Source organism: Agelaius tricolor, unplaced genomic scaffold (genome assembly GCF_023055355.1).
Source record: "Agelaius tricolor isolate 1412-34295 unplaced genomic scaffold, bAgeTri1.0.p SCAF_14, whole genome shotgun sequence".
Lineage (NCBI taxonomy): Eukaryota > Metazoa > Chordata > Aves > Passeriformes > Icteridae > Agelaius > Agelaius tricolor.
Genome location: NW_027269274.1, coordinates 5,049,554 through 5,063,293, shown reverse-complemented (window position 1 = coordinate 5,063,293; position 13,740 = coordinate 5,049,554). Strand labels below are relative to the sequence as shown.

General features: G+C 41.9%; 1 protein-coding gene across 2 annotated transcripts in view; it reads right to left on the bottom strand.

Annotated features, from left to right (window-relative positions):
• Positions 1–991: 991 nt before the first annotated feature.
• Positions 992–13,740, bottom strand: part of TAFA4 (TAFA chemokine like family member 4) — a 76,546-nt gene continuing 63,797 nt past the window's right edge. The window contains exons 4-6 of one of the 2 annotated variants that reach the window (XM_071439376.1): positions 9,943–10,098; positions 5,953–6,036; positions 992–3,076 (exon numbers count right to left, since the gene is read on the bottom strand). In XM_071439376.1, the coding sequence (XP_071295477.1) occupies positions 2,823–3,076; positions 5,953–6,036; positions 9,943–10,098 (494 nt within the window). In that variant the 3' untranslated portion in view covers positions 992–2,822. Of the gene's footprint in view, positions 3,077–5,911; positions 6,037–9,942; positions 10,099–13,740 lie in introns of both variants that reach the window. The other variant, XM_071439377.1, reaches the window with a different exon arrangement.

Genomic DNA, 13,740 nt, shown 5'->3' with positions numbered 1-13,740 from the left:
AAACTGCAAGGAGGGCTACAAAGACAGGCAGAAGGGAGAAAAAAGGCCATAAAAAAGCCACAATTATTTTATGCCTATTCAAATGTCACCTGGAGGCAAGGAAAGGCATCAGGGTCATCCTGATGAGGGACAAAAAGAACACAGTTAATAAATAAGATAAAGGTATAATCAGAAGATGAATCAGTTCAGCTTGGATATTAATATATCACCAGAGAAGTGAGTGTCTGCAATAATCTTTGTTTGACACTGCATGGAAAGACACTGATTGCCACTTTTAGAGCAAGAGGATTTTTCTCTGAACCAGCACAGGAGAGTGTCTGTCCAAACAAAACCCTGGGTGTGATGAGCCACAGGATTTGGCCCCCAGAAGCTCAACAGGGGGAGCAGCCTGAGGCTGCAAGGAGCTGGTGAGGATTGCTGCTTACCAGAACTGCTCTTCCTGAGGATTGCTGCTTACCAGAACTGCTCCTCCAGAACCAGCAGGGAGACACAAACTGCTCCAGAGAGAGCACAGCAAGGATCTGAGGCACGGATCTCTCTCTTCCACTGGCAGAGCAGCTGGCACAGATTTAATTCTGCTGCCTCTCAGCAGCAGGGCAGAGCTGGTGTCAGATGCCAGACAACAGCACTGGAAGCAGCAGCAATGCTCCAAAAAGAGAGGCAGGCACACATCACAGCACCTGTGCAACGAATCAGAAAAGGCTGTAAATCGACCCAAGATCCTCTGGAACAAAGCTCCTTTAGGAATAGAAAATCTCTGCCATGGGCTGGGCTTCTAGGAAGGCAAGTCATTCATTTGGGCCATATTTCATAATCCCATGCTACCAAATTTATGTTGTAGTTTTCCCCTATCCTCAGTGACAGCAAAAGCATCTTCCAGAGGCCATTTCATGGTATGTGACATACTGCACCCCTTTGGGGTAGGACTCAATTACAGAAGTTCTGGTTTTGTTCTCAATTCCACCACAAATCCAGTATATGACCACTGGAAGTAACTTGTTTTCTTTGTATTTACCTTCAAAAATAGACAACTTTTCTCTAAAACTCTTTTTTTTCCCATCTAGTACATCTCAGCAATGGTTTTAACTAAACATCACCATAGAACGCTTACCAAAATAAATAAATTCCAGTTACAGGTCAATACTGTACAAATAGCAAATGAAAAGGATCTTCCCTGATGACACCAGGAATATATATGCAGAGAAACAATAGAAATAGTAAAGGTAATTTTAAAATTTAATCAGAAAATCAAAACAACGGAAAAATATTGGGAATGTAGAGCTCATTAGGGCAAGCAGAGTCTATTAACTGTTCAGCTGTCCAAGCACAGAGCAGAAAATCTCTTGTTTGCTTATCACTGAGTACAATGACCACTATGATCCCAGCTGTAATCAAATACACAATTGAAAGTGACCTAAACCAAGGAAATCAAAACCAAAAAAAACACAGGGCCAGATCCTTCCACCACTGACTGTGGTGGAATTAACTGGCTGAATGCTCCCACTCACTCCAGCAAATCAGAAGTTAATAATTATGATGACCCTGAACAGCTTCCCACTGCTGATGGGACCTTTCCCCTACACTAGAGAGCTTATGCACAATCACTTACATAAGTACTGGACAGCTTTTTTTTTTTTTTCCCCACCTTTCAGTCTATATAAAAATTGGATGTGCATTGTTACCCCAATATTTACATAAAGCATAACAATGACTTCTGTCTCTGGGTCACCAGCAGTTCATCTGCACCACTGCACTTCAGCCTGCTGCAATGTCAGGGGAAGCAGACTGGCTACAGCTTCACCTCTACCCTCTATTCTATTTATGAAGACTGATGACAAAAAATCTCTAACAGGCAAATAAGAAAAAGAGCATGAAATGCATCTACAATAATAGGGAACAATTATGTGTCTCAAAATGTAACCACTTGGAAATTCAGTCTGTCAAGGAACTGGACATTTAATTATTATAATCATTCTAAACAAGAACTAATTGAAACTGAAAATTTACTTTTATCTAGAATTTTGCTTATGAATTTTAAGTATGTTACCTATTAGGATATAACCAAAGCAATGAAAATCCAAACAAATTACTCCCCTTCCAGTAAGCCTTCCTTATGCAGTACAAGCCTGCTTTCCTTTTTTTGAGGCATCTCAATGAATATTTCTAGCTAATGGCTAAATTCTTTCCCATATCTAGATTCAAAGAGGCAAGGAATATGTATACTTTGCTATTCCCCTAGAGAATGGATTTATTTTAGGACAAGAAAAACTATGCCTGCTTTCAAATTTTATCTCTTCCTCATGCTTTCCTGCCATCACTTATGAATGTAAAGGTTAAACTACCTAGAACTATCTAAGGAAATAAATCTAATTGCACAGCTATAACCAAAGTTTGCCCTACAATAATTGCTACTAATTCTATAAGTTCCATCTTTTCACCTTCATACCACCTTGATAGGTTCTAAATTACAGTTGAAAATACACTAAGACATAATTTACTAACACAGTCCCATCGATTCACTGGGATCAGCTTTGTATTTTTATGTTGTACTGTATGCAAGAAACACCTCAGACAAATCCATAGAATCATAGAGGTTGAAAAGACCTTAGAGATCATCTGTACCAGTTCTAACATCAGCATTTTCTTTCTATGATCCCCTAAGTTACATTCATGACCTGAACTCATTTAAAACAATTTTACATATCTTTGTGTCATTAGGAAAGTCTTATCCTTGGTGCACCACGAGAAGCTCAGGTGTGTTCTTCCACTGGTTTCAGCCAGGTCTCAGATCCTTGGGAATCCAAGGTGCATTTCAGGTAGAATCAAATCTCCCTGTTTTTTCTTGTGAGATTGTAATGTACCACTGAACAGCAAAATCCAGGTTCAGGAGCTGCAGCCACAGTTGAAAGGTTGAAAGCCACAGTTGCTGTCTCTTTTCCCAACTCCTTTGCAAGTTCAAAGGGTGAAGGCAATAACAGCATGACAAAAAAGGGTCTCTGTGTGACAGCCAAGGAACAGTTCCACGTGCCATAATTCTGGGAGTGGCCCTCAGGTTTAGCCTTGGCTACCGTGTTACCTATAAAAGAAGAGGAAAGAGTTACTTACACAGAATTGACCAAAAAAAGGATTATATCAAGTGCATTGTTACTGCAAAAGAACTGTGCACATGAATAGACAATAAATGAACTCGCCCCAGCCACACCTTTATATCAGAGAAGCAGAATCTCCAAAGAAATGTCAATTACATGTTATTTGATAGCATGAGGGGGATTTGCAGATAAAGAAATGGCAGTTCACCATTAAATTTGCCACCAACCTCTCCTGAACATCTGTTTTACTTTGCTTCATGTCATTCCCAACACCAATGCCTCCAGCACAAGTGTAGGATTTACATCCCAAAGGGCCATTCATGCAAACTGCTGCCCATTCCCAGGGGTCCATCCTATGGGAGGGAATCAGGGACCAGGCAGCACATGGGAATAAATTGTTCTTGCAGCAGAAATCTCCCCCAGCCAGCAGAACTCCCACAGGACCCTGGAGGGGCTGCAGGGACGTGTTCAAGCCTTGATGTACACACAGGGCACAGCTCTGGCTGCACAGTGAGGAGGGTCCTGCTGGATTTCCTGTCCTGGAAATGGATGAGAACAGGCAGCTGGAAGGAGGAAAGCTTTGTCAGCTCTGCTCTGCAGTGCCTACATGTGTCACAAAACCAAACAGACACTCAGCATAGAGAAGTTTTTATTTCCCTCCCTGAGGGAACTGATGGAAGATGCGAATTCCTCAGATTTGCACATTTTAACTGTCCCACTCAGACACTAACTGTTCATCTAAACACTGAGTCGTGTCAGCAGTCTCCTCTGCTTCAAATATTTTAGTCACCCTTTTTTTGCTTATTTTCATGGAATAAGAAGATAGAGGACTTAAAGTTGATTAAATGACATTTCCTCTTTCAGTGTATAATTAACCTGTGGAAGCCACTGTCCCACGTAGCACTGATCCCAGGGTCTTAAGAAGCTTTAAAAATTGATTACAAATTTAAATGGTAATGAGATCATCTCTGGTGCATAACACAGAAAAAGAATTAGTATGGAATGGATCTCAACTATTGTGTTTTAGACATAAGGCAACTATTAAACTGGAAAAAAATCATGGATGCATTCACTTTCTGTAATTGTCCCAAAGGGTTTTGATGTGTTTGATTTGAGCATTCCATTGCTGAGGCTCACAGGTGGCTGAACAATGTGGGCTATGGGTCTGACAGTTGAAATAGCTCTCTTTGTGTAAAATTTTAATAACATACCTAAGAAATATTTTGTTTATTGATCTGAGACAAATCTTTGGTTCATTTCAAAATAAAAATATGTTACACCATCTTCCCTTTTCCCTGTGACAAGGGAACTTGTCTTTCCATTCTAGTTTCCTTACAGCTGTCCAGAGGAAGGAAGAGGCAGCTGCATGAATGAGGATCTGACAATTCAGACATCAGTGCCAACATAAAAGTCTTTGTTCTGCCCCCCACCCCTCGAGAATCTGTCCAAGGCATCAAGGATAATTAACCCTCGCTCAAGGATAATTAACCTGACTCACTCTTCTCCAATAAAGCCCTTTTGGTATAAACTGTCAGCTCTCTTCTGGTATGTCCAGAGATGAAGTTGCCTTGTACAACATCTAGAACTCCTGCTCACCAGTCTCACCCTTCAGTGGATGCTACAAGGCTACACCTGATCTACAAATGAGTAGGTAAAAATCAGCTCTGGGAAAAAACTGAAGGGCTGAGGGTGATCTTTATCTTGCAGTAACTGAGTGCCAGTTATCCACATTGATTCCAGAGTTTGCAGGCTAAATTCCAGGTGTAGTGTCCACCACAGGAGATCAGCAGGACCCAGGCATGCTATGAACTACATCTTTGGCACTTGATAAATATCACTGGCCATAGAGGCATAGAAAGGTTTGGGTTGAAAAGGTTCTTGAAGGTCTTCTAGTTCCAACCCCCCTGCCACGAGCAGGGATGCCACTTCCTTTGTGCAATGTCTACAGACCACCAGTGCCACACCACAGCTGCCCAAAACATCCAATTTCCTCTCATCCATGCAGAAATTAGTGCAGTTTTCACTCCTCAGAGCAGCCTCCACTAAACAACATTTGGTGACAGTATTGCTTATTAACTCAGACTGTAAGCTAATGAAGAACATTCTTTCCCAGCTAGAAGAGGCTGTAAAGGGAAAAGCTGAGCATATGTCTCTCCTTGCTATTGCCTGCTAAAGACTCCTGGTTTATGATGTATTTAGACATGCAGTTTGCTGTGACTTGTTGAACTTCAATGCACTGAACTCATTTTAAATTGCCAAGCAGACAGGGGACATGATATTTTCTCTCCATTAATTAAGAAATAAGATGACATAGCAAAGGGTTGGTTTAAAAAAAAAACAAATCAGGCCAGCTACAGGGTGGTCTGTAATTAGAAATATTCTGAACCAGCCTGACTTCCAGTGATACTCAGTGTCATCAGTGCAGGTTCCCAACAACTCCCAAGCCAGACTAGTACTTTCAAAAGATAAAAGGCTGTCCAGCACAGGAATCTAAGTTTATGTGACAGTGGTAAAGATCTTGGATCCCTGTACTCAGCCTGCAAATTGAAGAATTGCTTGTGGAACATGATTAGCCCTCTAGCACTGAGCACAATGAAACAATTTCTTTGGCTCACTGCAGACTGAATCAGGACCATTTTCAGTGTGACTGCAGGAGTGAAGGGGCAGCTCTGACCTAGTATTTCCTCTCTGAGAGCAACTAATTAATCACCGCTTTCCAAAACTTTGAGAAGGCCAAGACTGGTGCTCACACCCACAGATACAATGCAATAAGACCAATCAGCAGACTGGCACCTTTAAGTATAGGTGATCTCTGTACTTGCCTTTGTGGTTTTGACTTTATTTCCACTGCTGCAAGACCAACCTGAATAGTCTGGTAGTACTTTACAGTCCTCTCCATCCAAACAGGGGTTCATGTGACACCACCACTTCTGCAGGACAATGGAAGCTAAAAAACAAAGAAGCAGGAAAGAGAAATATCTTTTTTATCACTGTTGGGTTTTTTTGTAGGGAGGTTGTCTGTGCCATGTTCAATTAGTTGATTTCAAAAGGTAAAATCAACAATGACTGGTTTAATAGTTAATTACATGGAGTGTGTTTGAGGTTAAAAAGTGGCTGAACACTTCACCAGCTCTCCAGAAGGGTAAATGCCATATCCAAATGAGAAAGAGGCAGGCACCACCAGAGACTGATTCCAACATTTGAATTGACCTCTGGAAGTGCCTTTCCATCTCCACAGACTACAAAAATGACTTTTCTCCTTCATTTGCATGCTTTAATCAAGAACCTGCTGTAAGGGGGAATGAAGCTGAGGCTTCTTCTTTAATCCATTCATGTATATGGGAGATTGGACAGAGAAATCCCAGTTTCTTCCTGCACTGGGTGAGAAAATAGAATTGCACAGAGATGTAAACCCCAGAGGTGTGTCAGCAAATACTGCAGGTAAGAATGGGGAAACCTCTGGCAAGCACTAGAATATTGACTAAAAATCCATTTGCAGTCACACTGCCACTTCTGCAGTATGTTTTGGAAGGCCACAGTTGTACACCTTAACTGGGCAAATTTATTAATTCTCTAACCTTAAGCCAATTTCTATTAAGACCATGCCTATTATTTTTAGAAATGAGTCATGACCTTATAAACCTGCTGTTAACAACAGCACAAACACCTGCATGCATTTCTCAGTTTTGCTTTGTTCATGGCACTCATCAAATCCCAGAAAATTGTTATGAAATATATCAGTACACAATCCTACATAATCTATATTGGATTTCAAAATAAAATATGGCTTAAGATGTGGATTCAGCTAGTCTGCATTATGCTACTATGTGCACAAACTATTGAATCACATGCCTTAAAAGATAACACACTCAGATGAGATGAACAAAAATAATGGAGTCTACTTCTTGTAAAGCACTTTTTTTCCCTTTTAATTTCAAGACATATTTGTTCTTCTGCAACCTTTAAATTGGGGTGTCAAGCAGGCAAGCTGACATCAGGATATTGCTGAAATGTTCATTCAATTACTTTTGTTTTGCACTTTTACTGAAAAGCATTATGAAAAAACACACTTCTGGAACACTGCTTTGGCTTTTATAAACTAAATATTTCAGTCTTATAACATTACAAAATAAATGTATGAACTTTCACCAGTCATCTGGGTCTCAGATCATTTGCATGCTTCAGTCAAGAACCTGACTGATTGTGGACAAAAAATGGGTGAAACCTGACTCTGCTTCCTGGGAGGTGAGAGATCATTTCTGATAAGGTCAGTAAAGGTGGAATGAAAAACACCCAGAGAAGATGGCAGCACCCAACAGGGCTCGGGGCACAGAGAAAAACACAAAACAAGGGGGTGTAGGAAGGAAGGAAGCACCATGATCCTTCCTGGAGCAGGGCTGGGTGATTTCAGCTGGGAACACCAGGGACCAACCACAGCAGTGATCAACAGATAAACAGCAGAGATTGCTGACCTATTGCAAATTGTCACCACTACGGGATAAGGACTGAAGTTCAATAAAAATTAAGAAAAGCTACAAGCCAGTTGCTTTATAAATTTTTGTTTTGTTGGAAAAATAATTATATTATTTGGGTGTATCCTTTCCTTTAAACTCCAGGCAAATGAAACAAGCCTGCATTCAGGACAAAGGTGCTGGAAAAAGCCCCTAAATGTCTGTATGAGTCTGTAGTATGCAAAATGAAGACTCAAACAATTTCTTGCTTTCACAGTATAGGAGTCTACTGAAGGGAATGTACAGAGTGGGAGAAAACACATCAGATCCTGAGGCTGAGGAAAGGGAGTTTCAGCTTCTGTGCTGCAGCAACTCACTCCAGTCCCAGATGCTGGCAAAAATAAGCAAAGCCTGCTAAAGCATTACCCTAAGGAGTGAGGGGGAATCAAAGGCTTCCACTTGAAAAGTCAAAATCTTACATTCATAATATTTTGTTGCACCTAATTGCAACTATACTTGAATAAAAAACCAGCTGTTAAAATCCTTCAGCAACTGTTGACTGAATCAAGCTTCTGCAGTATTTATATATTTCTGCCATAGAATGACAGTGTCACCTTTGCTGTCTTTGAGTTTAAAATAATGCCTGACTTCTACTATCTGTTACATGTAAAAGTATTTCTGCTATTTGATGTCACCTAAAAATGCAGAAGACACTTCTGATTTAACAAAAAAACTCCCTAAGAAAATGCACTGTTAAACTTAACTGTATTGCTGAATTATAAAGCATAAAACCACTAGGCATCTAAAATTTTTTTTAAATCTACTTTTTAAAAATACCTGTTTCGACAGCTTTGTAATAGGTAAAAAAAAATCAAAAAAAAAAGATTCACGTTTACACAGAACACAGATTTACATAGAACATATTTACATTCACATAGAACACAGTTCTATGTCTGACACTAAATATTTCTGAATACAAGATTAGAATTGGACTTAGGAGCTTTTTGTTTTTTTACGTTTAAGTGAACCGGTTGCAATTTTGTGTGCAAAAGAATAAAAATGGGATCTTGCTTATGAATTAATGAAATGAGGGATTTTGGTAACTTTAAGATTAAGAAAAAGTCTGTCTTAACATGAGCAGCAACCTCTACAAAAAATAGGCAAATTAAATGGTGAAATATTGATCTAGAGAAAAGCTCTCCATGTCAGATGTCCCAGCTCCATCTGCATTCCCAGTCTCAGGGTTGCATTTATTATCCAGTGAATTTTTAGCCAAGCTACTAAGTCTTAAGACATCTGGAAGAGTTAATATCATAAGCTTGAATTTCTTGGCTTATGCTGCTTTCAAACTAGTTTTAGAGGAGAATTCTTCTGCGGGAAAAAATTAAGAAGTTTTATTGGCACAGACATGAAATGGACCAGCACATATATTAAGAGGATTAATTACACCAAGATTTATGCACAGGCTCATTATCATCAACACACAGAGATGTCTCTAAAATTAACAAAAGGAAGGATTACACTTTTTTGAGGCAGTGGGAAGTCAGACATCAAGGAGAATAAACTCAAGCAATCTAAGGAGGCAGGAGTGAGCAGAGGCTCTCACTATTGGAATATTTACCAATATAGCTGGACAGGATGTGCCTGAGCTTGTCTGGCCCTTGGTGCTAAGCCAAATAATGGCACTGTGGTGTTTCACCCCAGAGACACTTTTGGCTGGCTGGGTGTGTGGTGTTTCACCCCAGAGACACTTTTGGCTGGCTGGGTGTGTGGTGTTTCACCCCAGAGACACTTTTGGCTGGCTGGGTGTGTGGTGTTTCACCCCAGAGACACTTTTGGCTGCCTGGGTGTGTGGTGTTTCACCCCACAGACACCCTTGGCTGGCTGGGTGTGTGGTGTTTCACCCCACAGACACTTTTGGCTGGCTGGGTGTGTGGTGTTTCACCCCACAGACACTTTTGGCTGGGTGCTGCAGCTGGGCACGTGGGGATAAGTCCAGGCCTGCAGGAGCTCTGGTGGTGCTGGGATGGAGCCTCCTCCCTTAAGAGGGTCTGCTCCTCAGGTTTTCCCCTGATGGAGAAGCTTTAAGGTGATGGTGAAGGAAAGGAGTCAGTTCTGATGGAGGGTTTGGATCCAGAGCTTTATTCTGGCCCAGAGGCCTCTGAATCCAGCAGCAGCTCCAACAGAACTCCCCAAACCGTGTCCAATGCCCTCCCAGGGGTAGAGGGCATCCTTTGAATCTGCCAATCACTCAACACCCTTCTGGAATGCCAGGACTGACAGACAGCGCTGGGAGGGGTCAGGATGGGGAAAGGAGAGGGGATTGACACACTGGGAGGGAATCTTCAGGGGAGGGACCCAAGGTTCTGAGGTAAAGCCTGAAATCACAAGGCAGCTCTCACCTTCCACGCAGGAGGGCTGAGCCCGCGTGGTGCCGGCCACCTGGCCCGGGAAGCAGGAGCACTTCACGGTCTGGGAGCGCTCCTCGATCCGGTTCTTGTTGCAGCACCGGTGCACGGCCACCACCTCACACGTCCCCTGCTTCACCTGGTGCTGCCCTAACAGTCCCAGAGGTAAGGCATGGAGAGAAAAAACACATCAGTGCCTGTGAGAAACCATCGAAACGGGATGACTGTCGTGGCAAGGAGGAACGATGAGGAGGCCTTCATCTTATTAGAAGGTGAAGCTTTCTAGAAGCTTTCTCCATGGCCTCAGGTCAAATGCAGTGTTCTCTTGGGAGTCAGTGTCTGCCAGCACAGAAAGCCTAAAATTCTCAGCAGCCAGGGTTCCAACAGGATCTGGATCATTCCCTGAGTTTATATACTGTTCTTATGAAATTAGTTTTTATAAGTAGTTTCCCAATCTATCTTCCCTCACCCTTACAAAATCAGACCAGGTTGGCGCAATCAGTTAAATGATGACGGCAAAAAGAGCACACTCATCTTCCTTTGCTTTCCTGACATCCATCAGGTTTTATATTTAGATCTTTCCCTTCATAAATGAACTCAGTGGATAGGATAATATTTAATACAAGAGAGACATCTTAAACAGTAGGGAAACTTTTGACACATCCACATGTAAGAACTGCTTGCTATGCTTGTCATCACAGACAGGCTGAGAACAAGGTAGGCTGTAAAGCTGTCAGAGACAGTCAAGTTTTGCCCAAAAAAAAAAAAAAAAAACTACCCAAACTGCATGAATTTCTTCAGTTCCCTCCCAGACCATTCTGAACAAACCTCTGATAAATATTGTGTCCTCCTGCTTTTCTCATGAGTCACTGTTCCCTATTTCTCCAAGATGATTTTTCTCCTACCTTTCTCTTCCTTGCTCCTGCCTTCACATCTCACCTCAGTGCTCCTTGCAGCTGATCATTTTCTTCCACTGCCAAACTTCCTCTCCATCCTGCCTAAACCTCCTCTCAGAAACTCCACTTCACAAGCCCCTCAGCTCCTTGCATAAAGTCATTTCCATGTCCTCACTCTCCTGAGCAGCCCTCAAGTGCTTCATCTTGCATTTGTCGTGTCTTATTTAGAGTAGAGCCTTGGATGGCTCTTATCTGTGTTTGTAAAGCACCTTGTAAATTAACAGCACTACAGAGCAGGGTGAGTTATTTCATAAGAGAGAGACAGAGACAACACTGAGAATAACAAAAATAGTCACCATCAAAGCAGCACAAAGCATGAGAAGAGAGACAGATATTGGTGTAGGTGTGGCTGAAATCAAAGGCACAGAGAATAAAGAAATGCAGGGGGAAGGCAGAGAACTCTCCACAAACAGACAATCCTCCAAGTGCCAAACCTCACAGTATCCTGCTTCCTCCTCCTCAACTCCATGTTTGCCCTGTTTGGAGATTTTTGTTTGGATATTTTGGGGTTTTTCGGTTTGTTACAGTATCTGCTGCTAACTAACATCAGGCACACCTTCACAAATGAAATTTTCCTGAGGGATAAAGAGCACTGTAACTTTTGTGCAGAAAATGTTATGACTTGATTAGTGTGAGATCTTAACTTTCAAAAAGAGTTAGCAATGCAATTTAGACTTCTAGGGGGGTTCTTAAAAAAAAGTATTAAATACATACATATAACTTTTTTAAAAAGTTGGCTTGGCAGTGTTCCTTGCTGTGTATGTTTTGGTTTCACAAGTATTTCAAGCACAGCTGAAATACTTGTGAAAACTCTTCACTGCTTGAATTTTGTTGCCAAATTTGTATTCATAACAACCTCAATGGACAAGAAACTATGCATATTCAGTTTTGGAGTGGAAATGTGGTGTTCTACTTGAGCACTCAACTTTTTAAAAAATTATATCTACACAGAGCTTTTTGGGGTTTTTTTCCTTTTTTTTTCCCCTGAGGACAAAGCTACACTACTTTTAAGCAAAATGTGCTACAGTAGAAAAATGTATAAGGTATTTTACAGCAAGTTGGCAAAATGCTGAAGACAACATAAAAGTATCTTAAAGAGCCACTGTAATAAGTTTATTGGCAGACTCTCACTTTTCATGCAAGTACCTAATAATAAACATGGAATAAATGAAAACAGTTACTAGTCAGGAGAACAGCAGCTTCTCTGTAACTCAATATGCAAAACACACAAAAGAGAAAGCAAATTTCTCACTTCATCCCAAAGTTCCTCATGTCAGGTATTTTGTTCCTCAAAATACCTGACATGACAATGCTTGGAGAAAAGGTGGCACAAGTTCTGACAGAAAAGATTTTCTAAAATGAGATTGTTATTTAAGAGAGGTTGTTAATTTATTTATAAAATAAATTTAATATTTAATTATCTGGTTTTTTAGTGCTATAGGTTGAATCAAAACTCTTTGGAGTAAACAGGAGAAAATTTCCATTGGTTTCCTGCAGTGCCCACTGTGGTGGTCCTACATTCACTGGAATCAACAGCAGAGTTTCTATTCACTTCAGGAGAGCAAGGTCAGAGTCTGCTTGGTCTCTTGAGAATGAGATTTTATAAAGGAAGCAATAAAAAGCAAACATTTTGAGCTGCTCAGGCCACATATTTGTGTTTGCCATGTATCTCATCTGAAAAACCAAGTGGTCAGGCCTTGTCCTTAGGCAAAGTCACAATTCACCAGACATCAGATGCTGAGACAAGAGAAGAAGCCTTTTTTCCAGAAGGTACATCATAAGGATGGACAAGGTCCAGCTTTGTTTAGGAATTTACTTGGAATAAACTTCCTCCCCAAGAGGGATTTCAATTCTACACATGCACAAAGAGGAGAAAACATTAATGCAGTGTTGAGACAGCTCTGTGCTGAGAGCAGTGGTTTTAAGGTTAAGGCCCTTGTATATCTGGGAGGGTGAAACCTCTGTTTCAACCCTCTGGGATCATCACTTGGGCTTCCTGTGCTTCTCAAGCTCTCAAAGTAAAATTGACCCACCAAACTCATCTTTGTCTCAATCCTAATCCCTGCATCATCCTTCAGGTGTATTTCCTCACAATGAAATTGGAGTAGAAAATGCTTTAGGAAATGCTTTGCAGCCTCTTCTTCCCCAAAAGGGCCCAATCTGCTTTAATTAGGAATGCTCTTTAAGCGCAAGGTTTCGATGCAGCCAGTGAGACTCACGTTTCAGAAGGACCATCAATGGTCTGATAAAGACACAGCACTTTCAAGCAGGCTGCTGGGACTGAGGAGGATATTTGAAACCGGTTGCCATGCAGTTCTAGCAGAAGTGCAAAATGTAATGAAACGTAGTAGAACTGGAAAATGAAATGCTGTTAGACAAGGCTGCTCCCCAAACTGGCTCTGCCTGGATCCACCTGCTCTGCAGCACAGCCTTCTCCCTTTCTCCTCACTGCCCTCTGCTCAGCACCAACCCAAACCTGGCCTATTTCAATTCCTGTCACACAAAGAGCAGCTGATGGGCAGCAAATGCAGCCTTCCCAAAGTGGCTGCCCATGGCCCGGCCTGCAGGGCAGAGCCCAGGGAGGAGGTGGCAGCTTCCTCAGTGGCTTTTCATGTCCTCTCTCTGCCATGCAGACACTGGCATGCATGGCACGGCTCTGTTTTGGCAGCCGGTCCCTTGGCTGGGGGGAGACACTCTCTGTGCCCTGAGGGTGCTGAGGGCACCTGGGCCCACAGCGGGGAGACACTCTCTGTGCCCCGAGGGTGCTGAGGGCACCTGGGCTGGGGGCAGACACTCTCTGTGTGTGCCCCGAGGGTACTGAGGGCACCTGGGCTGG